Below are 27,996 nucleotides of genomic sequence, written 5' to 3'. Positions count from 1 at the left end.
CATAAAAATATTAAAAAAAAAAATGTATTAATTCCTATTCAATTCGCCCAGCGAAGCGGGCAGGAGACGACTAGTATTAACATAAAATAACAAATGACAGGTGTTACGTTTCTAAATTTTGTGGGTAATTAATTTTTAAATAATTTAAATCCAGATTTTGACCTCATTAGGATGTCAATAGACTCCAGGTGGGTCGTGTCACTGGTTTATCCGCGAAGTACTTTTTTATTAATTTAATTTTTAAAATGTGGTTTAATATTTACTTTTAATTTACCTGCCTTCGGGTAGGTGATGGATAGAGTGCCTGAACGTTGGCTAGCGCTCTTGGCGATTTCACCAGGGTGGAACAGCTAATAAGCGCTCACACCCTGGGGGTAATAATTAGGATATTTTGAGGATAGGATACCTGAACGCTGGCTAGCGCTCAAGGTAAAGGAACCAGGGTGGAATGCTGATAAGCGCTCTCAACCATGGGTGAAGGTTTTATAAGTATCCATTTTAATTGGTTAACAATTAAATAGGTTTATTAAAAAGGAATTGACAGGTCCAGCCTCAGACCAGCAGAGATTGCTCCTCTGCCAAGTCCTCGGACTGACTGCTTCAGATGAAGTCTGAAGACAGAATGTGTTCTTGAATAATAATTACAATAGGTTTTTGTAATGCTTTTTAGCAACGTTGCATTTCAGGTTACCCTATGTGAAGATCAACGCAGTCCAAATCCCACAACGTAGACTGTTTAGTCTACTGGGCTGTGTTGACGTTCCAGAAATCTCTTATCTCGAGGTATTTCCGTTACCTCGGATAATAGTTAATTAATTAATAAATAATTATTTATTTAATTTAAAATTTCCGAGAATGTAACAACAGGTCATAATTGTTTGATAATAACATAAGATCATTGTTGAAAAAAATAATCATAGGATGATTTGTCAAATTTTTAATTGCTTTCAAAATTCTATAATAATCTATTTTTACGGTAAAAAATACTTGGCGAATTTTTTAAGTGTCAAGCTTAGAAATAGCGAATTTAGTAAACTTAGCAAATCATCGGATTCAGAAATGATTAATTTCATAAATTCTCAGGTTTAAAATTTGAAATTTTTATAATTCGCACGGTTTATAAACGGCGAAATTTCATAAATTCTCAGGTTACAAACTGAAATGTTTAGCAGATTCCATAAAAATCTAACTATTGCAGTCATCCTCATGGTGTAACTTTTGAACAATTTAGCTATTTTCTGACTCAGCTCGACAAACTGAGTAAAAAAATATCGTTGGTTCATAAGTTTATAAATGCATGTATTTTATAAAGGTGTGCCAAAAAAAAAGACGACATTTTTTTTGCTCTCAGCCCAAAATACCTCAGAAGATGTCCTAACAAAACTCCTGTTAGAAGTAGAGCTCAAAATTTCAATTCTAAGAGGCTCTCCATCGAATTTGAAGTTTTTCTGCTTAAATAACATGGGAAACATGGTTTTTAATTACTTTTTTGCCCTGAAAACTGTGATAAAATTGTTTTTAAAACAAAAAACGAATGATTGGATCTTTTTTATCATTAACTTTAGTACAAAAAAAATTCTATGAAGTCAAATTTCTATCCTCAATATTTGATTTGTTATATAGCTTTGAAATTCAAATTTCCGGTTTTTTGTATTTTTTAGCTAAACTGTAAGAGTTAGACAAAAAAATAAATTGCTGATAAGGTAAGCATTGATTATTAAAAGATTGAAATCAGCACCGAAAATATAATGTAAGGAAAATTTTAGTTATAATGATAGAGTTTTAAAAGAAATATACATTATATTTTCGGTGCTGATTTCAATCTTTTAATAATCAATGCTTACCTTATCAGCAATTTATTTTCACTTTAATGTTTTCTAGAATTCCATTGATTTAAACAAACATACTTATGCAGTGATAAAAAGTTACAATTATTTTTTTTTGCCATTTACAGAGTGAAAATTATTTTGATAAAAGTAAAAATTTGTTTGAACTTAAGAATAAGCTTAAGGAGGGGTGTAATAGTATATTACACCCCTTGGGAAGGAAAATAAGAAAAGCCTCAGATCACATGTAACAAACATGTGATCTGAGGTTTTCTTTTTTACTTCCTAAGGGCTGTATACTATGTTTTTGTCCGACGACTGTAATTTTGTTCTTATTTATGATATGATAAAATTGACATGAACTTTTTTATAGAATTTTAAAAGTACTACAAATTTGCGATTTAACATTTTTATCTAACTCTTACAGTTTAGTTAAAAAATGCAAAAAACCGGAAATTTAAATTTCAAAGCTATATAATAAATCAAATATAGAAGATAGAAATTCGACTCCACAGAACTTTTGGTACTAAATTTGATAATAAAAAAGATCTATTCATTCGTTTTTGAAAAACAATTTTATCACAGTTTGCAGGACAAAAAAGTAAAGAAAAACCATGTTTCCCATGTGATTTAAACGGAAAAACTTCAAGCTCGATGGAGAACCACTTATAATTGGAATTTTAAGCTCCGCTTCTAAAAGAAGCTTTGTTAAGACATTTTGCTGCGTTACGATTTCCAACTTCTTGCTTTACTTTTGTTTATTTATTTTTTTAAATAAATCTAATTTTAAAGAATTCAAACAAATGTAACCTTCAAAATAGAATCCATTTTTTAGTTACAAAAACAATTTTAAAATTCTAGAAAGTAATTAAATAAATTGACAATGGAGAAAACAAATTGATTTGATGTTTACGATTGAGCGGACAAATTTCAGACTGCTCATCAGGATAACAATAAGGACATTTATCGGAAAAATAAAAAGAATTAACACTGTGCAGCTTTCCAAGATAATAACAAGGACTTCTGTCAGGTGGAACACCAGGACAAACTCCAAACTGCTTTTCAGAATAATAATAAATATTTTATTAAAAAAATAAAAAGGATGTACTCCAGATTGCTCATCAGGATAATCGTAAGGACTTTTATCCGGTGAAGCACCAGGACAAACTCCAGGCTGCTTATCAGCATAATAATGAGGAAATTTGTTAAAGAAATAAGAAAAGCGAACTCCATCTTGCTCTTCAGGATAATAATAAGAACTTTTATCAGGTGGAGCACCAGGACCAATTCCAGGCTGCTTTCCAGGATAATAATAAGGACTTCAAGAAATTAAAAGGATAAACTCCAGGTTACTCATCAGGATAATGACAAGGACTTTTATGGGAAAAATAAAAAGGATGAAAGTACTGATTATAATCTTGAGAAGCAGCCTAGAGTTCATCAGATGGAATACGTGGACGACTTTCCGACTGATCTTTAGAATCATAAGATGGACTTACTGACATGACAAACTATAAAACTTCATTTAGAGACATATCTAAGATCATACTCAAGTAAAGAAGATAAAATTAATTAAATTATATTTCCGGGTACTAACTCAATTAATTTATTAACTTAGCCTAAATTACATTATCACAACTGGGTTATTATTTTTAAGCAAAGTCATTAGCATGCAAAACTCATGTGATTTAATATAGCTACAGCAGTTGTTCAAAATGCCTTCCATTATTTGAAACGCAACCCCGAAGACGTTTAACAAAATTCGTGCTACAGTTATCAATCATCTCCCGTGTGATTTCATTGAGGCAATCAGTGACTTTTTTTCGCAAAGTATCCTCGTCATTGACGGGATGACGGGAAACATTCGCTTTAACATGACTCCATACAAAATAATCCAATGAATTGAGATCTGGTGATGTAGGAGGCCAATTTATTATTCCGCCTCGACCGATGTAGCGATTGCGAAAATGTGCATGAAGCCATGCTTGAGAAGCTCCTGCTGTGTAAGCCGGAGTGCCTTCTTGCTGAAACCACATTTCTTGATAAATTCTCTGTGGGATTCCTGCCTCTCGGCATTCTTGTTGCTGATGTTGGTCGAGAAAATCCACATATAATTCGGCTGTTAAATTTTTTTCAAACTCATAAGGTCCAACCTATCATAAATATTTAAACATTAATGCCATAGCTTCATGAATCACAATTTGATAAAAGGAAATCATCATAAATTTCATTTACCGCTCTATTTTTGGTTTTGTGCTCGTAACTTTCTTAATAATGGTCAAAATTCAAATTTTGTTTTTCTCAATTTGCTATTTAGAACTTCTATCCATCTGTTTTGTCGCAAACTTTCCAAGAAGGAGAATTTCCGTATTTATTTAATTTTTTAAGATATTCAGGAATTGGGATCAAATAATTTTAATCTATAATAAAAAACTCAATGTTGAGGGTGAATAATCATAGATAGTTTATTCCCTAATGGGAGAAAACTCTAGCAATGACTAGAGAAAAACTCCTCGAAGATAGATACAGACGTGTATTATGTGAATATGTGTGTGTTTGTGTGTATGTATGATAATTGTACCGTGTGTACTATAGGGGTGAGAGATGATCTCAGCCGCCGTTAGGTTGTTGAGGTCAACCGTCAACCTATTGATAATGATCCGAGAGGATCTAAGAATTTTGATCCGAGAGGATCTGAGAAGTTTGATCCGAGAGGATCAAATGTGATGAGATCTGAGAGGATCGAGTAGTTGGTTTGTGTATTTGAGATGAGTAGATTTTTTAATTTATTTGAATTGAATAGAATTTGTAATTAACAGTTGTATTTAATTGATTTAATTAAATATGTCAATTATTCGCGACAATTTAAAATAATTGTAATGTCAATGGTTAGCACGTGGAAAGTAACTACGTTTCAATATTTTTAAGATAAACTAAATTATATATACGATGAAGCTACATTTATTAGAACTTTAATTAAGTATCAACTATTAAAGATAGTTTTTGAATTAATTAAATAATTAAAAAATGATGGCCTTTAAGATCAACCGTTTTTCTAATTTTTTATTTATAAATTGTTGTTGATTTTGGAATATTTTGCGTTGGCGGAAAGTTGCAGGGATGGCCTTTAGGGTCAACCGTTTTGCTAATTTTTTTCATGACGACTCAATTTCTGCCGTTTTTTGGCTCGATTTTAAAGTTTATCTAAATGAAGTTGGACAACTTTTTAATTCAGGATGATGTAATATTACTTTTTGTAATAATGATCAATTTTTCTGTATTTGCAGGTGAATCTAACAGCTACGTTTTTGGTAGCATCAGTGATGGCGTTTTTCATGGAAAAATTGTTTCACCTCATTCAGGAGCCTGGTATATTGAACGAGCTCATTACTATTTTCCCCATCATGCTATAAATGAATCCTTGCACTCAGTTATGTACCATGAAAATGATGTCATTGATCCTTATGCTAACATACGGAATGGTAAATTATCATAATAACTTTAGATCTGTCCTTTAATGGTTAAATTCACATATATTTCAGAAATTGGAAAACTGTGTAATTCAATCAACAAATTTTAATTTTTTTTTTAGTACTATCATACACCGCGTGCTTCGCGCGCGTAATGTATTTGCAACCACATATAATGTGCGTAGTGTTCGCAGTAAATTAAAATTTTATTTAAAAAAATTACAAATATTACAAATAATAAATATAAATTATAAATTTAAGCGTCGAAAATCATTTTCATAACAGCTTTATCAAGGAAAAAAACACGAAAAGAACACAAATAATTTACACACGAATAATTTATACACCCACATTGTACATAATTATTAAATACAAAATTAATAACGCAAAATATGTAAAAAACAAAAAAAGTTAACATAAACATATCAGTGAAGTTAATAACAAATGAAATTTATACAATTAAAATAATGAAAATAAGCGCTCTGGAGCACGTACTACCCTTATAATATAACGTTTATTACTACCCCCAAAAAAACCCCATAGAAGACTCTCCTCTCCCTCCCTCTCCCCCATAGAAACCCCTTCCCCTCTTCCCATAGCAACCCCTCCCCTGTCGCCAAAGAAGGCTCCCTCCTCTCCCCCCCTCGCCCCATAGACCCCCCCTCCAAAGAAACCCCACGCCTCGCCTGATAGCAACCCTACCCCCAACGATTGCCTAGCAACAAAGCTTCACATCTTACCAAACCAACTTTTTATTTAGAGATTTGTTGTCTAAGTCATTAAAATAACATTTTTAAGAGAAGAAACACCAAAAATTGTCCACATTTTTGCTATTACCACAATAATACCACTCAAGTGCCTCTTCTTTTGTCATATAACTCTCATAATATTATATCTGGCTTTCGCCCTTTAAACTAACACTTGTTTCTTTGTGTTCGACATATTCTTTCCACTTATAATCCACTGTGCTGCGACTGTGGCCGACTTACGCGTCAAAATCAGTACCTGCATTTGCACTACAACCTTAAATAGTATAGAGATGCTTCTATAATGACATTTGCATCTCCATAACTACACAGAGAAACCACAAAAAACCCGGCCGGCACAGAGGCTGGCAACGTAACGCATATATACTCCTAATTTTATAATCACTGAAAATATTGGTGCGTGTTGGAATCGAACTCTGGTCCTACTCTTTCGAAATGCAGGTACTGAGCCGATTAGGTTACTGCCAGCCTTCTGAGAAAGTAGTATTTTTTTAATTTATCCGTCATTAAAAATTTTATTTGTTATAAACAAAAAACGAACAGAAAAAAAAGGAGTTTCTGTTTTGTAGTTATAACTTAAAAAATATTAAAGATATCTGAAATTTGAAAAAAGATCTGAAAGGGGGAGAAAATTTTAGCAATAGAAGTCTCAACTCCCGGAGTCGTAGCTTCGTTATTATAATTTTAATTTAACGTTAAAAATTCGGCTCCACGCGACCGTTTCGGTGCCTAGGCGTCGCCGCCAATCAGAGTATGCAACACAAAATAATTTTTTTATAACATTCAATATTAATTTAAAAATCTGAATAAATTATAGTGGCATCTAAACACTTAAAGGAATATAGCCCCGTAAAAAAATTTTTTAGCTTGATTTTAGCTTGAAGTTATGTAATTTTTAATTAACTAATTTTTCGTAGATTTGAGTTTTCATAAAATCTCTTATCAAAGTTTAAAAAATGTGTCTATAACTTTTTTTTTCTTGGGAGCTTTTGTTATATGAATAACGAACAACACCTCGTTGTAAAAGTTTTTTCACTTGTTTATATTGATTTTTCAAAGTTATCAAAAATTGAAATACCCGGCTACTATTGTAAAAAAAATTTTTTTTCCTAAATCTTTTGTTTTGGTTGTTGTTGTAATAATATATTGTGTTTAATAACTTGGCTAAAAATTCTTTAACCCTAATTGTTTAAAAATTTGTTATAAACAAATAGACAACTTAAATATTTTTAAAAAATTATTTTGGTCATGTATTATCTTAATGCAATAATGATTTAAAAACAAATATTTTTTTTTCCTCAAAAACGTTTCTTTATTGTATATAAGTATTTTTTTCATAAATCCACCATTTAAATTATTTATTAAGAAATCGTTTGTCTTATTTTATAAAGAAATCACGCGGAACCGCGTTTTTTTTTTTATTAAAAAATTAATATCTCGTAAACTATTAGTCGTAGATACATCAGGTTTGGCTCATTTTGTTTCTTATTTAATTCTCTAGATTTCATATGCAGCATGTCTCGACTACTTTTGCGTAGTTTCTAAGATGTATTTTAATTCAAAGCTACTTGCAAAATGGCTGTTTTTTAAACAATTGAATTTCCATGATTTTTACCTTCCCGCTAAGAAAATCGAAGATTTTCGAAAAATCGGGAAGTTATTGTTTTTACCCCGTTTTGCAAAAATCAAGTTTTCATCAGATCTCGACGTTTTAAGGTCTCAGAAAGCTTCCCTGACTACTCCCGAGATGCTGTGTGTATGTGTGTGTGTGTGTGTGTGTGTGTGTGTGTGTGTGTGTGTGTGTGTGTGTGTGTGTGTGTGTGTGTGTGTGTGTGTGTGTGTGTGTGTGTGTGTGTGTGTGTGTGTGTGTGTGTGTGTGTGTGTGTGTGTGTGTGTGTGTGTGTGTGTGTGTGTGTGTGTGTGTGGGGGATGTAAACCTTTCATAACTTTTAATCAGCTTGACCGATTCTATCGCGGTTGATGCCAATCGAAAGGGTTTGACTGAATTTAGATTTTGAATATGGTTTAGACCGATTCGGACCAGTAGATTTTCAGAAATCTCAAAAAAACTACGAAAAAAAATTTTTTGAAATGTGGTTTTTGTTAATTACTTTAAAACGGCTTGACCGATCAATTTTAAAAACTAATCCGCTCTTAACATCGAAAAACCACGTCGATCGCTACCAAGCTGGTCAAAATCGGTTGATTCGTTCGTGAGTTATCGTTTACGAAAAAAATCGACATAAAGTGTTTTTTTCGGATTACACTGAAATTTCTGGTCTAATCAATTTGTGTTTGAAAGTATATCAAAGAATTTGAAAAACTGTGTCGAATACCGCTAACCGCGTGAAAATCGGTTCATTCATTTAAAAGTTATTGCGGTTTGAAAATTAAAAAAATTGTGATTTATTAAACTCTTATCAAACTTTTGAGCTCGGAAAGCTCAAAACTACACGATAATTAGCTTTTTGAGCTCGAAGAGCTCAGAAACATAATAAGTGCAATTTTGAGCGTTTAATTACGAAAGTAGCGGGAAGTTGCAGGGATGGCCTTCAGGGTCATCAACCGTTTTCCTAATTTTTTTTTCTTTTTTTAACAATGATCTACATATTTTTCTAAGTATTTAAAAAAAACTTGCAGTTTACCCCATTTGCATTAGAAGTTGTAAACAAACGGCCTAATATTTCCCTGCCGACTGGACTACGTGGTATTCCGGTCGTCTGTAGGTCGAGGTATTTCCACTATACAGGACTGTGAGGTCAAGCCTTGCTGCAAAGTCTGCAACTTTGTTCCCTCTGGCGTTTGAGAAGTCTGCTTCTCATTCAACAGATTTGGCATTGAAGTCGCCCGCCACAATAACTTCGCCTTTCAAGTCGTTGATAGTGCTTTCGATACTGGCCAGTTTAGGGCGGAACACCCTAGTCCCTTCATTGGGTCGATTAACACTCACCAAGTAGGTCGCAGAGGTTTTGATCCAGACAAACTCTGTTTCGTTTGCATTGTTTCTGGTAGCGACGTTGCTCGGGTTTACTACCCAGATCGCTGCGGTGCCTGCTTGGTCCGTAAACCATATTATAATCTGGGGGTTCGAGTGCTGCTCGCAGATAATGCAATCGTCAGTCTTGTTTTCGAAGACTCCCTGGCGAAGCAGATTCTGTGCTATTACACATCTGTTCAGATTCTTTTGAAAAACTCGTGTTATTTTTGTGTTCTTGTAGCTTCGGCTAGAGTAGCGCAAAATACTCTACAAGCTTCAGAGTCAGAGACATGGTACAGTCCATCTGTGGCATCTGCGTTTGGGGAGGATTGGAAGCATTTTGGCTGTTTGATACATTCCGCTGCTTTCTGGTTATTTTCGCCACATTTGAAGCAACATTTGCTGCGATTAGGTCCTTTGCAGACGTGTGACGGTCGCCCGAACCCGAGGCATTTAATGCAGCGCGTTACTCTTGTGATTGGCCGGATGCGACAGTTGAATAATCCGATTTTTATATGCGCCTTATCGAGAATCTTGATCCCGCTAGCCTGATCGATCTCGCAGAAGGCCGCCCGTTGGCCTCGTTGGGTGACTCTTGTCAGGTTTACCCGTTTGATTCCTAAGTTTGTCGTGAAGTTCTGCTTAAGTGTCTCACGGAAATTGGCTTCGGTGGAGACTCCATCTAGGTCAAGTATCTCTATTGTTGTTAAGGGTAAAAGTGTCAACCGTACCGATGTTAGCGGTTGATGTCTTTATCGCGGCAGTGATCGTTCAAGACTCATTACACCAATACTTATTATTATACTGAATTCTGAGTACATAAATTGTAACTAAATTTTTCACTATAAATCAAGGTTTCAAAGAGGGCTTATAAACGTTATGATTTTATTTGCTGGATGCGTGACCCCAGCGCTACCTAACAATACAACTTACGGTGGTTTTTTTAAGAAAATTTACATGGATGCCAAGTAGTTATTTAAAAAATTAAATAAACTTGAAAAAGAATTTTTTTTATGCAAAATGTGACCTTTTACACAGAGTGTAAATTAAAATGAAAATTTTTTCTTGGATCAGCTGAAAATAGTAAGGAAAATAAACCCAATAACTAAAACAAGTTTTCAAGTGAATTAGATTAAGCAGTGTTAAAATCTGTCAAGGTGTTTATTGTTAAATTAATATTAAATGAAAAATCAGTATTACTATTAAATATCCAACAATCTGAAATTAGATAAAGAATAACGAATAGCTCTATTTGGCATAACTATATGTTTACGAACGTATTTTAAATTTGTTTTTTTTTTTTTTTTTAATCTATTACCCATAATATTATTTTTTAACTAGAAACGTAAAGAAAGAGTAAAAATTTAGTCTTGGCTAATCATGTGAAAGATGTTGAGCAACAGTTATCCATTTTTTTTGCTGTTTTAATTTCCAATTGGCACCCGGAAACTTATAAAATTTACAATTGCTATTTCTACAAGAATTTTTGCAATCAACTACACAACAATTTTGATGATCTATTATATTTTATTTATTTAATTAAGTTGACACACGTGTTATTTTCATAGCCTTTAGTTATATAGAGCCACCCTTAGTTCTGTCCGCAGTCGGCGCTGACATCAGTTTTGTGTCCCCCACTATGGCTTACGCACCCAGCGAATAAACCAATTCGATTGAAGCCGAAGAATTAAGTTGAATACGGCAAGATAGTAATTGAATCATCTATTATTCCTGAAATATTTGATTAAGATGAAATTTTTTTCGAGCTTAAACAATTTTATATTATAGTAGATTTAAATACAAACTGTGCAAAGGCTTAAAGCTGGTAATTTTTTCAAATAAAAATTTTTTTTAAATCCTTTTCGATAATATTTTTTGTAAAATACTCTAGGAGATTCAAGTGGCTGTGGTATTACTGAAGAGGTAGCTGAGTGGATGTCAAAAGTTCAGAATTCAGCTGAAATCTTTCCATATCAATCATCATCGTCAATACCGCATAAAAACTTCACTATAAATAATAACATCAATACTGGATCAAGTCGAGCGTGGGAAAGTCCGAGTCACAAATACACTAAAGAAGCCAATATTTTAAACCATCGTCGAACTACTCGAGCAACTCGACCAAAAGAAGAAAATAGAAATACTTGTTCTCTATTTATCCAAACAGATCCATTCATCTGGAGACATATATCGGAACATGTAAGTTCGAATGAAAGTTTTAACATGCTAATTAGTATATATGGGGCATTCCATGCCAACTCATCCTACCGATTGGATTTGCTTCTCCGATTTCGCTGAAATTTGGGCATCTTTTTGTACCCATCGAAAAAGGTTTCTATGAATTTTTTCAAATTTTTTAATTCAGCCAATCGAGAGATATGAAGTTTCGAAAATTTCGGGTATTTTTTTGTTAAATAGTCATAACTTGGTGAAAAATTGTCCGATTTGGGACTTTTTTTTTTTTTTTTAATTTCGTGTTTTTTGATGAACTTTTTGAAAAATTTATGCAAAAAATTATTTATCATAAATTTGATTTTTTTTTTTCATTCCAAAGTTAAAACAAGAATTTTAAGATTGTTTGTATCCTTCAAATTTTTTTAAAAAATTCTCAAAAATTCTACTCTTCAAAACACAAATTTTAAGCCTAGTCTCGTAATGGGATAATAATAAGTTATAATTTTTTTTTAATTTTTGAATTAATTTTTTTTTGTTTTCTTTTTTTTTCACTGTTTGTGTATTACTTGCGGTTTTATTAGATGAAATTCGAAAAAAATCATACATTAATATAATAAATAATTGAAGTCAAAGTTTCAATTTCTAAGGTAAATTTTATTTATAACTTTTTTAAGGTTTTTTTTTTATTTTTTCTGGCGTTTGAATATTTTACAAGAATAAGTTTTATTTGAGCAAGAAATTAGTTTCATTGTGAGTGATCCATCTGTATTTGGTATAACGCAATGATACTTTGGTGTAGCTGTGATAGTTTTAGCTTTTGAATAACGTATATTTAAATTCTCTGTAGTTTTTTCATAATCTGCAATAGTTGAATATCTTACTTCGATTTTTGGCAAGTTATTAGATTGCCCAGCCCATTGATACAACTCTCGGGGGTTTGAAATTTGTTTATCGAATGGTAACTGAAGACTAGCTTTTGCTGCACCTCTTTTCAGTGTTCCTCCTACGCCGTCACAAGGTCCTTTGCCATGGTAGCTGGTAAAGAAATGCCATTCAGCATTTATTCCAAAATCTTCCTTGTGATAATATAAATTAACAAAGTTTTTGTAATTCTTAAATTGTTGCGGAGCTCCATCGGAAAAGTAGAATATCTTTTTAGCTGTATTGGACAAGGACTTTATAAAATCAGTAACGATTTTCAAAAAGACGTTAACTGCAGTCGAGTTATGCGTGTTACAATCAGATATAATCACTAAGCTTCTGTGCAATAATTCATTATTTTTCTTAAAATAAATTACCACTGGAAATATTGTCAATTGATCATTATTCCAATGGAATCCTGGCACTGTATTTTGGATGACAAATTTGTAGTTCTCCGCAAAATCACAAACTACAAGGAATTCATCGGTTCCAAGAGACTCTTTAAGAGATTTCATGAATCTTGCTTACGATTTTGCAATAAAATAATGAGGCAAAAGTTCCGTAATTTTTTCGCAAAAGTCACTGATGAATTATGATGAAACTACCGTTAAAGTTTCAAGCGTTGTCCGCGGTTTTGAAATCCAACATTGACACGTCAATTCATCGATATTATTTTCTTCAAAAATCTCGTTCAAAAAATTTTCGAGTACATCGATTCCTGGACAGTTTTTACACTATAGTAAAAATAGCACTCTGAAGATGAATTCTAATAAACAATCATTTTTAAACAATCATTATATTCAATTAAAGGTGTCGGAAGATCACTTGTCAATTTTCGTAAATTAGAACCTGAAAATAATTGCAAAAAAAACCATGCAATTAAATACAGAATTTAGCAAAAATAATAATCATAAAACAAAATTTGAATTTCAGTCATACTAGAAATTCAAATTGCGCACATACGCGCGCCTTAATTTCGACCAATAAGGAATCGGGGACCATATTTTTTCGATATTTCGATATATTTCGATACTAACCAACTTCAACTCAGTCATGAATTTTATATTATAGTACTAACCTCATATCATGAGTTTTACGTTTTGGTGGATTGAACATTCACACACAGTATGTGTATCACCGGATCCTACTAATACACAATACTTGGGGCGCAATGATGCAAACATGGAAAATCCAACTTTACAGTCAGGATACTCCAATTTAAATAGCTCATATAACTCTTTTAAATTTGATAAAATAAGTCTTTTTTGAATGTGCTCACGTACGCCTTCATTGTTTCTAACAGAAACGAAGTCTTTCATACCCGGCATATTAATACTCGTTTCATCATCAACGTAGAACTTTAATACCTTTGATTTAACATCTTCAGATAGAGGTCGGCCTAGAAATAAATGTTTAAATTACAGAAGTAGAATTAGTTAACCCGATTTAGATCAAATAAGGTTTGATTTACCTGGTTTTGAATCTGGTAATGATAATATTCCACGTCGTTCTCTCAGAGACTTCGAGACTTTGACAATATCCTTTGTTGCTTCCATAATATTACAAACTTTATAAACGCTCCAATCTGGTGGCAATAAAGTGGGAATTTGAATTTTTCCTTTTTGAGTAATCTCTTTATCGTGAAAATTTTTTTTAAGTGTTCAATCGTGTCTAAAAATTCTTGCGCGAGTATTTGATCATCAGTTTTTTGTTCTAAGCCAAAGGCAGTTGCTAAATACGTATTTACGTTAAGAATCTTTTGTTCTAAATATTTCTAATTACTTAATTTTTCATTATCGATAGGAGACTGATTTAAAAATTGTAAGGCATTGTTGATGACAGGTAATTGTGTATTGATACTCAGTTGAGAATGACTAGTACTCCAAGATGTAGATGGACCGGATAATGAAGTTATTCCTAAAAAAATAAACAGTGCAAATATCATTTCAAAAAATGCCAAATCGGTTATTTACAAAGTTAATTGATAAGCAGAAGAATTATTTTCAAAAATATACCTGACAAAGTTCGGTCGAGAAGTTCTCCAACTGCATTTATCTCCTCAATATCAGAAGTAGCATCGTCACTACTACTTGCAGATATTGTTTCTTCGTTGTCTTGTTCTTCTGTTTTTTCTTCATTTAAACTAAGGTTCAATTTTTTCCGACAAGCTGTACATAGATAATCGGCACTATCAATATTGAACTTCAGTTGTAAATTTATAGACGCTAACCTCAAAGAGTTCTTCACTACGTGATTATTTAAGTTAAATGGATTACAGCACACATTGAATTTTTTGAAAGTTGACATTATGTCGTATTATATAATAATTTGTCTTTTCTCTTCGTTATCATGAAACATAAGTAGATATTGTAACTTATAATCACTTTAATTTTAGAAGCGTATTGGGGAATGTAATTAAGAATCAAAACAAATGTCAGATGACAGGCGACAGCAGCGCTACGTAGCCGAATGATTAGTTAATAACGACATCAGCGACTTTAAATGTTCTTTTTTGTAATTTATGCAATGAATAAAATACTCTTCAAAGTAAAAAAAAAAAAAAAAACTGTAAATGGAACATAAAAAAAAATAATTAATTCAAAAATTAAAAAAAAATTATAACTTATTATTATCCCATTACGAGACTAGGCTTAAAATTTGTGTTTTGAAGACTAGAATTTTTGAGAATTTTTTTAAAAAATTTGAAGGATACAAACAATCTTAAAATTCTTGTTTTAACTTTGGAATGAAAAAAAAAAAAAACAATCAAATTTATGATAAATAATTTTTTGCATAAATTTGTAACAGTTTTACCTGCTCAGGTTGGCCCCTAATCAATTTTATAAATAAACTAACGAAACTAATAACCAATATAATTATCAGGGCGCCACCAGGATTTTTAATCACGGTTCCTGGAACCGGTCCAGAGCTGAGAAATCCTTATCTTAGGGTAGAGAGAGTGGAGGAAGGTGCTGTTGAATAACAAAGATTTAATTAACATGAAACGGTACGAGACTCTTTTGAAAAGCCCCCTCGTTCTCTTTGGTCACCCCTAAATTTATTTAGGGCGCCACTGGATTTTTAGACACAGTATCCAGAAACTGGACCAGAGCATGGAGTAAGTTCTACAGGGTCGTGAGAGATTGCTGGGAAGAAAACAGAAATCACCAAAGAAATTCAGTTTTCAAGAAATTTTATTTAACCCACCCCATTAAAATGATATTTCCCTTACAATTAATTAACACTTAATCCTATGTCCTATTCCCGTTTATAAGACGGTTTCCTATCAAAGCTCCTAATCCCGACGATACCCTCTTATGTAGCGACCATACCGCGGTTTCTATCATAGTTACTTATTCCCGACGGTATTCTCTTATGGAGCGACCATACCGCAGTTTCTAATTATTTTCCTCCATTTTTCAATTTTCCATAATTTGCTATAGTTTCATAATTTTCCACACGCACCCACAATATAATTATTATCATTCAAACACACTAATTAAAATTCCCATACTTTATTAATTATTTTCTAAGACTATTATTTACTTTTATTTTCCAAATTAAATCTGATTATTAAATTTTCTAAATCCAAATTAAATTTCAATTATTAAATTTTCTTTTGAATAAATTTTCCATTCATTCCCAATCCAAATTCCTATAGCGATTAATTTCCTTTTTAAAATTCTTAACTAATTTACTGCCGTGGTCTTAATAATACAACAATAAATATTTAATACTAAGAGGTCTTCGTATCTCGTATTAATAGATTAAAATTTGATGACAGAGGTCTTAATAATCTGCCGACAAAATATTCGCTACGTCCTAGTATTCTTACAAATTTATTTTACTTTTGTCGATTTTATTACGCCATATTTTATTATAAAATTTTACTTAATTACTTTAATTAATTTCCTTAAAATTAATTTAGTTTCATTTTATTAATTATTTTCTTCGAATTTCATTTTTCCGACTTTTGTAATTTTATTTTATTTACTTGAATTGTTTTAATCTTGTCCAAATTATTTGTCAGAGTTAATTAATTAATTTATTTAGTTTTAATCTCTGAATTAAGAAATTGACGATTGGTTCTATTTCACTCAATTTTAACTAAATTATTTTACTTGTCTCTGAATAACTGAGTTTATTTTATTTTTGCTAAATTACTTTATTTTACTTTTGTGTTGTTTGAAACTTGAAATTTATTTTATTTTAATTTTGAGGATTATATTTCACCTTACAACGCCTTGAGATTTTTTAGTCTCGACCTTGTACGTCCTTTACTCAGCGTTTTAGCTCGAAACAAGATGGCGGACCCTCTCCCAACTTTTGTTGAATTTTTCTTCAAGTGAAATTTACAACTGATTTATTTTCTACTTTTATCTAAATGATTTTAACAATTATTCTAACGATTTTTTTTACGATTCGAATTTTACTTCTATTTTATTTCACATAATCAAAATTCGTTCCAAATTATTTATATTGATTTTAATTAATTTTAACTTCTGATGATTTTACTCAAACCCAATTACCAGAGATCAAATTTTCACGTGACACCAAAATCATGAATTAACAAACTGAAATAATTCCTAGTAAGATTAATCCCGACTCTGCCTAGGTGTTTAATTAATAACCCGAAATAATTCCTGGTATTATTAATTAAATATTTAGTTATTTCATTTCTGACTTGTTCTTAAATTTATTCTTAACTTTATTCGGTCTTTTATTCAGACTTTAGTTCAAGTAACGAGTGCTTAATTATTGACTAAACCAATTGCTTAAATTTTGGCAAGATTAATTAATTAAACTTTTATTTAAAAACTAATGATTGTAATCGAACGTGAAATAGCGATAACCTTCAGCCGACTTAAGGCCTGGCTGATGCCGCTTCACCGAGAATCTATTTAGACGTATTTATTGTACCTGGAGTTCTCTTGGGTTTTATTTTAAAAAATCCCTCGACGCTTTTACTCCCGGGTTTCTCGTCTATCCTTGATGAGGCCTTATTGGTAGCACGGTCCTGAATTGCCACTTCGTAACTTAATTCTCAGAGAATATTTTATTCTGGAGCACGAAATTGGTATTAGAATATTTCTTAGATTAATTAAACTTAAGCGAGCCGGCATTGGGCCTAGCAAGCATTAAATTTAACTAAAATTTATCGCCTCGTTCCACAAGAAATAATAGAATAGAAATAATTACCTGAGTGAGATGTTTGCGATGTGGATTCTTCGATCGTTCGAACACAATAAAACTTACCAAAATTTGTTGGTTCGTTTCTTCTTGGCTCTGTCTTCCCCACTCCCTCTTTCTCTCAGCGCCGGCGCTACCCTCTCGGGGACTTACTCACTAGTATAAGACTATTGGCGCGAGTACTTCGGAGCACAGCGCCCTGGGGAATTGGTCGATAATTTTAGTTCGGATCGAAGACCTTCACCGGATAAAGAAGGTCTCGTGTACTCCGTTACAAACAATATATCGATATTTATTAACAATAAAAATTAACAATTTAAGCGCTTATAAAAAATTAACTAAATTTCACTCACACACTCACACTATAATTAATTAAAACTTATTAACTATAGCCTAACTAACGGCTAACCAGAACCAACGAGTCTCTCTGCGCAAAGACTGCAGTGCGACAGAGACCGTCTAGCCTAACTAACAGCTAATTAGAACTGAACCAATTTAATATAAGCCTAACTAACGGCTAACCAGAACTATTTAGTTACTCTGCACAAAGACAACAGTGTGACAGAGATCGTCTAGCCTAACTAACGGCTAACCAGGACCAACTTAACACTATTAACACTCTCTATCACGCATGACCTACACTAATTTTCACACACATAACCCACACTTGTATGATTTTATTTTATAAATTTTAATTTAACAAAATTGACTGTAATTAAATTGAATTTAAATTACTAAATTAAATTATTCAATCATTAGTATTAATTAAACAATAAATTTTCAATTAACAATTAACTTGAACTAACATTCAACTTCCAAATTTCCAATTGCAAATCTTGATTCTGTATTAAAATATAAACTAGATTAAAATTTCCAAGTAACTTATTGTCATGGTCTTGATAATATAACAATAATTGTTTAATTCGAGAGATCTTAATACCTTGAATTAACTTTTGCTAATTAAATCAATCACGATATAAATTTTACAATCAAGTTAAAAATTATTAACACAAGTTTATTGTTGTAAATTAATTAATTTTGACCAATTTTTCCTGTGACATTTTCTACTCAGAATAACTAATATCTTGGACTTAATGTCCACGCTATTAATTACACGGGCCAACATGAAATTTGACTTTGATTGCAAAGCATTAAATTTCGGTAGTTTAGGTCGTAATAAGACGGAAAAAAAATATATGGCATGAAAAACTTTGCTTTTGTGCTTAGAAGACTGATTGAACGAAATTTTTAAAAATCTCGGATTTTAATTTTTGATTGAAAATAAAACTATTGAAATAAAAATGTTTATTATTTTTATTAAGTTTTACTATCAAATTAGCTTACAGAAAAGTGGAAAATAACTTAAAAGTGCACACTTTTACTTTTTCTTTTATGTTCATAGCTACTTTCTCTCAATAAACCCCAAATATAGTCGCCCATCATGTTTTCATTGTATTGGCCTTGATAGCATTGTTCAAAATTCATGATGTCCTGATGGAAACGTTCTTCTTGCTCTTCGGAATAGGCTCCCATATTGTTTTTAAATTTATCCAAATGAGCATGCAGCATATGTACTTTTAATGACATCCTGCAGCCCATGGCCTTAAAATTTGTAAGCATATCCTCAACCAACTTTTCGTAGTTTTCAGCTTTATTATTTCTTAAAAATCCAGAAACTACTGCTTTAAAACTGTTTCAACTTGCTTTTTGAGTACGATTCAGCAACGTTGGAAATTTTTCATCGGCGAAAATCTGTCTTATTTGCGGGCCAACAAAAACCCCAGCTTTAACCTTTGCTTCCGATAACTTCGGAAAAAATTTTTTTAAGTATCCAAAAGCTTCTGAAGTTTCATCCAGTTTTTTAACAAATTGTTTCATCAACCCTAACTTAATGTGCAAAGGCGGCATTAACACCTTTTCCGCTTCAACAATCGGCTCAAATTTGACGTTCTGTTTTCCGACACACAATTCTATTCTTACAGGCCATGACCGTTGAATATAGTGTTTAGAATCCGCTCTGCTATCCCACAAGCACAAATAACACGGATACTTTGTATATCCACCCTGTAGCCCCATTAAAAATCCCACTATTTTAAAATCTCCAATCAGCTCCCAGTTATACTCACGATACTTTACAGATTCAAGCAAAATTTTGACACTTTCATAATTTTCTTTCATAAGATGTACTGAGTGAGCAATTGGAAGAGACGGAAATTTATTTCCGTTGTGCAATAGAACTGCTTTTAAACTTTTTGTAGAGCTGTCAATGAATAAACGCCATTCGCTAGGGACACATGGTATGCCAATTGCTTCAAACATACCTTTAATGTCATTACAAAAACAAAGTCCATCTTCCTTCGTGAAAAACGTTGCAAACATTTCATGCCTAGTCCGCTGATCCGTGATCTTAACATCATCAAGCAAATTCCTGTTTTAACCGAGAGCCTAGAAGCTCTGCTTTATTTTTTGGCAAATTTAAATCTCTAATTAGATCGTTAAAATCTTCTGAAGTAATGAGATAGTGCTTTGGTTGTTCAGGTGTAAGCAAAAACTCCTTATCGGAATTACTTTTATAAGAACTAAAAGATGAGCTACTTTTCTGCGATAATTTTTTTGGTGGCTCAGGTACTGGTCGTGTCAGGTCGTGAGCAATTGGAGCAGAAGAAGATTCGAGGTCAGGATATTCAATAGGTTTTGCATTTTTACCTCTACGTCTTTTACTCGGATTCACCATACAAAAGTAGCAGTCAGTAATATGGTCTTTTGGTTCTCGCCAAATCCTTGGTATTGCAAATTTCATAGACCTTTTCTCACCTCGATACCAACCTAAAAATATAAAAATAAAAATTAATATGTCTATTATTTTGGATTCATCGCTTAATTAAATAAAAATTGCTTACCTTCCAAACACTTTTTACAATAACTACAAGCAACATGTGGAGCCCATGGCTTATCTTGATTCCGTACAGGACAGTCAAAATATGCTTCATAGGCTTCACAGAGAACGTGAGATGTCTTTAGTTCATATTTCACGTCTCGAACTTTAATAAATTGACCACATATAAAACAAAATGCATCATCATCGTATTTGCACTTTCGTGACGACATTTTAAGTTATTCTGGGCTTGTAAATAACACCTGATGGTTGTTTATCACTCGGGTGCCATCTAGCGGCACAGTGTAAACGTTAATACCCCACTCTCACCGCGCGGTCTTTTTAAAAATATTAAAATCAATTAAAATTTATGAAAAAATTGAAAAATGAGTATTATTATTATAACTATCACAAAAGCAAACTTTATACCGAAAAAAGATATTTTCTTTTCGTTTTTGTGCATAACTAACTGGAAAATAATAGTATAAACTTTAGGACAAAGAACGAAAATTTTTTTTGTAGAGTCGTGTTATTAACGATTTTATTATATATAAATTAATAAATTAACAAACTCGCCAGAAGAAGCTGTCCATGGCTATGATCAGTTACAATTTTGAACGAATTTAGTCAAACAATTAATATTTGAAGCCAAAGGAAGTTTGGAGAGTTCAACATCAAACGACCAACCACAACGTTAGCATAAATTGGTAAATGCTACTCAAAAACTTTTCGTAATGTCTAGAAAAGCAGACCGACGCACATGCAATAACAATCCGATAAGAACTACCTGGCAATGTGCAAGCTGTCAAGTTGCTTTATGTACATTGATGTGTTTTGATAAATATCACAGGGTAGACAGTGACAACAATGATAATATTGGGAATATAGTCCACTGACTTTATTTTTAACCGTTGTGGGAACTAATTTGCTAGTGGAATTTTATTGTTCCATTTTATGCAAAAAAATTCGTAGATTACGAAAATAATAATTAGAAAGCTCAACTCCCCCGGGTTTTTTAAATAAATAAAAAAATAACACTCGGATCGCTGAGACGCGGTATATTTTCTTCAAATATCTTATTTATATTTACTAGAATTTAAATTTGCGCGCGCCTGACTATAGAATTTGCATATATTTTCATGCTCATGATATATTCAACCAATCACATCACAAATAAATTGGTTTCACATACATTTCATTTCTATTTTAATATTAAGATGTAAAGCCCTATTAATATTATAACTGAATTAAAGGGCGAAAAATTCTGAATCTGAATGAATAAAAATGAACCCCCTGCAGTTTATTATATTCGCGTAAAAAATTAATGAAATAAAAAAAAATTAATTGTTTACGTTTTATTACACGGTCGGTAAAAAAATTTGGAAACTGAGGTGGTGGCGCACGCAAGCCCGGGCACAGTGGTTTTCATCCACTGCAATTTAAAATGTTCTCAACGTTGAGTAACATTGAAATTTAATTGATTAAAAAATAATTTGTCATAATAATAATGATAATAATATTAATCATAATTATCATTTTTATTGTTCAATAAATAATAAATTAGTATATATAACTTTCCAATGATGTAAGCAAATACGCGAGGACTGTGAAATTGGAGGGAAATCAGAGAATTGGCGGCGCTACTACTGCGGTTGCTATGGTAACGCAGCATAAAGTTTTAGTTCCAGAAGAAACTTAAGTATTCTAAGGTGAAAAATATCAGTTTTTTTTTATATTAAGAAAACATATATTGGATATTAGCTGTCACCCGTCCACTTTGCTGGGCACTTTATAGAATTGTATTTTTAGATCTAGACTTAAAATTCAATTGGAGTATTATTTTGACTTGCACAGGTTCCATATTTCATCGAATTAGCTTGTATCTTTTATCCATGTGATTATTTTAGATAATGTTAATTGTAACTTTCTTTGTGCAATTACTCTAACATTGTCGTAGCTTTCTTCCAAAAATAAATAGTAATTGGAATAATAATTGCCTAGCTTAAAGTGCAACGAATTTTGCCGTTAATTAAAATTTTCTCCGTCACATCGAGTTTTCATAAAAAATTACTTGTCCATGTTTTTTATGAATTCTTTTAAAATACGTAAAAAAATTTATTTTCCACATCTCAAGTGTTCAGAAAACGCATTCATTTTAATCTGTTATATTCGTGCAATCCCGTAATAAGAACAATGCATCGGTTATGTTTTCAGCAAAAATAAAATGTATGTAAAATTCTTAGTCCGTTGACTGAATAACTTCATGTAAAGTTAAATTTGGGAAACTGTGCAATGACTTTTTTGCCGCTGCCAAAGAGACGATTGTTGTAAGAAAATATAATTATTGAGAAAGAAAAATATTTAAATCCGTTTACCTTTTGGAGGTCATCCCTGTAATTTCCTGTTTCTCTTGAGATTCTATCCAATTCAATAACTATAGGAACTGTATTTGAAGAATATGAATTGTTTGACAATTATCACACCCGCATTCCTATGTAGGGGAGGAATTTTGTACCATCCTATTCGAGATAAATTCTACCTTATAAATAAAAGGTTCCAACAAAACTTCAAGTCCAATAGAAACTATTGTTTGCAAATATGAGATTTTCATTGTTAACGCCCCGCAATCCTTTATGGAGTTAGAATTCGAGAAAATCTATTCTCAGCTGCACTTAACATCAAACCAAAAAGATTCCTACCAAGTTTAGAGTCTGCATAAGTAACAGTTTGAAAATTAAATTTTTAGATTTCAACACCCACTCCTGCAATCCCTATCGGAAATAGAATTTTTTTAGATCCGTTTTGAGATAATATCTCATGACAAATAAAAGATTCCTACCTCATTTTGAGTCTGTAGAAGTTACAGTTTGAAAATTGAAATTGGAAAATCTAACACCCACCCCCGCAATCCCTGTAGGAAGTAGAATTTATTGAATTCCGTTTTGAGATAATTTCTACATGACAAATAAAAGACTATTTATTGATAGCACCCACCCCCGCGATCTTTATTGGAGGTGATTCGGTGTAAAATCCGTTCTTAGATCATTTTTGTATCATATGTAGACGACTCCTATTAAATTTGGAGTCTGTAGAAGTCATAGCTTGAAAATTAAAAATTATCATTGTTAATACCCATCCCCGCAACCCTCTGTGTGGTGAAATATCGTAAAATTCGTTTATAGATTATTTTTAAATCTCTTACAGAAGATACCTATAAAATTTGAAGTCGATTGAAGCAATAGTTTAAAAACGGGAATTTTTCATTGTTAACGCCCCCGCAAACCCCCTTGTGGGAGAAATTTCGTAAGATCCGTTCTTAGCTGACCTCTACTCGGTGAAAGGAATATTCCTGCCAAATTTTAAGTCTCTAGTTCCAGAGATATCGTGATGAGTGACTATATCTAGAAAGTCTCCTATATATATATATGTTGGAGAGTAAAGTACAGTGGAGTATTTTCTGACGAAACGATAAGAATATTCTTTAGGATATTTCTATTTTTTAGTTATTTTAAGAAATGTAATGCTACTTTAATATTTTGTAAAATAAGATATAACTAAAATGTTTTATTGCGGTAGGCTTAGGCCTAGGTAGGCTAGGTTGTCAACGTAGCCGGGATCCCAGGACGATAGGGGTATCATAAAATTAATAAAGAAAAGAGAAATGTGCAGCAGGCAGACTATTTGAGAATAGTTTTTGAAAAGACAGTCTTGCTTTGAGATCGAGATTGAACGGACGTCCTGGTGATCGCCAATTCGTTATTTCCTAAGTCTTGGTCTATCGCAAGATATTATTAATATTATTGCGTTCTGAATTAACTTAACCTTGTACGAGTTTATCTACTTATTCGTAATAATTGATCTTTTTGTAATTATGAATATTAATTAATTGTAGTGTCGCAAACTCTCCACTAAGGAGAATTTCCGTAATTCTTCTATAGGTAATTGATTGGTTGGGAATTGGCTCAGGATCTATCTATTTAAAATAAAAGACTCGGTGTTGGGGTGAATAATTATGATTAATTTATTCCCCAATGGGAGAAAACTCTAGCAATTGCTAGAGAAAAACTCCTCGAAGATGAATACAATTAAGATATATGTGAGTATATATGTGTATTGATATGAATGTATATAACTATTGCACTGGTGTGCAATGAGGGGTGAGAGTTGATCTCAGCCGCCGTTAGGTTATTGTGGTTAACCGTCAACCGTTAATATCTCAGTAGAGATATAAGATGTAATTATGATCAGAAAGGATCGTGTATTTGTAATCGGAAGAGAATTGACTGTGTGTGTGGAATGGTCTAAAATGACCAGTAGGTTCAAGTCTTGAATTTGATCGTTGGGATCGAATCTTTGATCGCTGGGATCAAGTTGTGTTATGAATTTGATCGCTGGGATCAAGTTGTGTTGTGATCCGAGAGGATCTGATTTATTTTTGATTTAAATGATTTGAATAATTTGTTTAAATTAGTAGTTGAATATAATTTTCTATTTGACGCGAGAATTTACTATTTATTTCAATTATTTTCTAAATGACTCAACAATTATTAAGTATATTAAATTATTAACGCACTTTGTTTCTTGAAAATCTTGATTTGATTTTAATGAATAAAACGATTAAAATTAGTTAATTAAAGCACATCAAATGAAGTTAATTTAATAATGAAGACTGAATAAATTCAATTAATAATTACAAAATATAATTAAATGACACTAATTTCAATTATAATCGATTATTATAAACGGAATTGAAGATATTAATAAATATTTAAGTTGAATTGAAGATTCTTGACAAACTTTGAACAATGATAATTTATTGCGTCTAATTTATCACGCGACTACAGACAATGGCCGCGATGCTAAACACTAAGTACGACGTACTTTTTATTAGCGTCTTAAATATTTGACCACGAATTTATGTTGAGTTTGAAAATAATGCACAAATGTCGAGTTAATGAATTTAATTAGGTATGAGAATTGATATTTAATTGATAATTAATTACGTTAGCAAATAATAAAACACAATGGAATAATTTCTAGTCAGAGAGAACGCAGGTATATTGCACTAGTCACAAGTTCCAGTACAACTGGTGATCATGGCGTCCCCACCGGCCTCGTGCCCCGGGCTCGCCGGTCTTCTTCCCGCTAAGTCATGGGGCGCATGTGCAGCCGCCATTTGACATCGCGTTCATAAGAACGATAATAGAAATTACCATGAGAATGACCCATGTTAGATATTACGTATAGGTGTTTAAAGCCTGAGTATACTCATGAAAGCGCTCTAGTCAATCTCCTTTGTACCGACATCAAACATTAATTGTAATAATAAAAATGAGTGAATCACAAAATACCGAATCCCCAACAATAACTCCTGCCTCCCTGACATATATATATATATATATATATATATATATATATATATATATATATATATATATATATATATATATATCGGAGGAGCATTGGGAGGGGCATCGGTAGAGTCCTTTGGATCAGTTTCTCCCATCTTTATTATTTATAATAATTAAAATATAACACAAATTTCAATTTAAAATATGATGTACACTAACACGTACAAACTATAATTTAATTACAAAAAATAATTTAATTTCACTAAAGACGCTGGGCAATAAGACCGAGAACGAATCCGGGGTCAGCAGGATATGCTCGATGTCTTTACTCGATCAATGCTCGACCAGAACTACTCGTCTAAGTACCCTAAGTACTTCTTCTCTCAAAAATATTTCGACAGCCCTCATTGTCTGTCGATATTTCTAGATGTACACTTTTTACTCCTATCCTGTGACCTCGGCTACGTTTGGTGACCATTGTCACTCCGGACTCAAGTCCATCGCCATAACCATAAGAAATATATCGGCTTAAGTCATAAATGATAACTAAACATTCTATGCTTTTACAATTTTGCTTAAAACTAATAGACAAACTAAAATATTGGGAATTTCCCAATCTCTGGGAAACCTCAGCTCGATACTATCTCCGACATATATATATATATATATATATATATATATATATATATATATATATATATATATAGATAGATAGATAAAAAAGAAATTGGATAAAAGTACTTTGTACTGGGTGGAAAAACACTTTTTTTTTTCAGTGTATTGTTTCTTGGAAACTACATTGAAAAAGAATCAAAATTCAAAAATGTCATTCGGTCCATTTTTGACTGAACCTTAGACATAAAAAAACTTATCGCATTTCATTTGAATTGAACTATAGAACATTTTTAACAGACTATGAATCAATGATATTAAAAATACTGCTTATTATTCATTATAAGATTTCAAATTTTGTACCTATTTTTTAGTTACAACGTGATGCTGAGAAAACGCGAGAAGAGATTCTTTCTCTTATAGCTCATCACGTGACAGCTGTGAACTACATTTATCGAGATACTAGATTCGATGGTAAAAGCGAACATCGTAACATCAAGTTTGAAGTACAAAGAATTAAGGTAATTGATTTAAATAATTTACAGTTTTTTCGATTTATCTATCGTATTACAACGATATACTAAAGAAATTGATTAAGAATCATCAGTTTATAATACACAAAATAGTAATTTACGCCATAAGACCGCCAAGGGACAGTGTTCTCGTAAAAATCGATGCTGCAATATGAGCCGAAGGTTTGGGGCGTGAATTTATGAAAATAGTTATGCGAACAGTTTGAGGAAGCGAAATCGAAGACGGTAACTTAGAACAGCTAACCCTTTGAGCTCGGAGAACTCGAAATAACAAATAAATAATATTTTTAAACTCGAATAACTAAAAAAAGTGTTACGTTCCAAATTGGGAACGTAAATTAATTATAATTTATTTTTGGTCCAAGCCGGAGCCTATAGACCGGGATTCAGAAGGGAAGTAAAAGATGATATTTTCGAAAAGATTTTAATAAATTTAAAGTTTAAACTATTTATTTTGACATAAAAGAACAAAATTTGTTGATACAAAACTCTCTAATTTTAATCTTAAGTACAATCAATTTTTAACTAAATTAATTGGCTCTACGTTATTTAAATGTTACTCGTCGCGTACAGAATTTTACCTATAGTTTAAGTAATTAATTTTGCCAAACCTTAAAGTCCGCCTAAATGTGACCGCAGAATTTGAATTGTTGATTCTATTTACTTGAAACTACTTCAGTAACACTTATTTCTTTTAACACTGATTCTATTCTAATTAATACTTTAAATTTAAGTGAACAAATCACTAAATTTTACAAGTTTATTTCGGTGATCCACACTTGACGAGTTCTGGAGGACGAAGAGAATGAGTTCATGCAAGGGTCTCCGGGCCTCGAAGTTGGGCGTCAAAAAAAAATTACTTTTGGGGGAAAACAGTAACCAATTAGTGGCCTATTTTCCTCGGCTTCTACCCTCTCTTTCGAGTTTCTCGAAGATGTTCGCTTGAACTCCCCTCTTTAGGCCCAGAGGATACGCTATCCCTCTCTGTCTAACTTATAGACTATATGTGTATCTATGTATCGGTGTACGTGCAAGCATGTTTAATGCACACAAATATATAGTTTCATTATGTAACTAAGTCTTTTATTTTATTTATAACTATTACTAATTTATTTATTAATTAATTATTTTAATTATTTATTGATAATAATATTCATTATCAATATGTTACGTCTCAATGAAGTACGTAAATTATTAATTTATTTATTTTTGGTCCAAGCCGAAGCCTCTAGACCGGGACTCAGAAGGGATGTAAAAGATAATATTATCGAAATGATTTTAATAAAAATTTTAAATTTA

At 32.0% G+C, this 27,996-nt stretch overlaps 1 protein-coding gene across 7 annotated transcripts in view; it reads left to right on the top strand.

The window, feature by feature from the left end:
• Kuz (zinc-dependent metalloprotease kuz) overlaps window positions 1-27,996 on the top strand; it is a 128,643-nt gene that overhangs the window by 4,536 nt on the left and 96,111 nt on the right. For 5 of the 7 annotated variants that reach the window (XR_012478722.1, XM_074238599.1, XM_074238597.1 and 2 more), the window contains 3 exons: window positions 5,114-5,308; window positions 10,932-11,239; window positions 26,539-26,685. Coding sequence is in view for 6 of the 7 variants with exons in the window: in XM_074238599.1 (XP_074094700.1) it covers window positions 5,114-5,308; window positions 10,932-11,239; window positions 26,539-26,685 (650 nt within the window). In the remaining variant the exon portion in view is untranslated. The remainder of the gene's footprint in view (window positions 1-5,113; window positions 5,309-10,931; window positions 11,240-26,538; window positions 26,686-27,996) is intronic. The other 2 variants (XM_074238598.1, XM_074238600.1) reach the window with 2 other exon arrangements.

This window comes from Cotesia typhae, unplaced genomic scaffold (genome assembly GCF_013202065.1).
Source record: "Cotesia typhae breed Kobodo isofemale line unplaced genomic scaffold, CoteBio_Ctyphae contig_22, whole genome shotgun sequence".
Taxonomy (NCBI): domain Eukaryota; kingdom Metazoa; phylum Arthropoda; class Insecta; order Hymenoptera; family Braconidae; genus Cotesia; species Cotesia typhae.
This window is presented reverse-complemented; position numbering and strand designations above follow the sequence as displayed.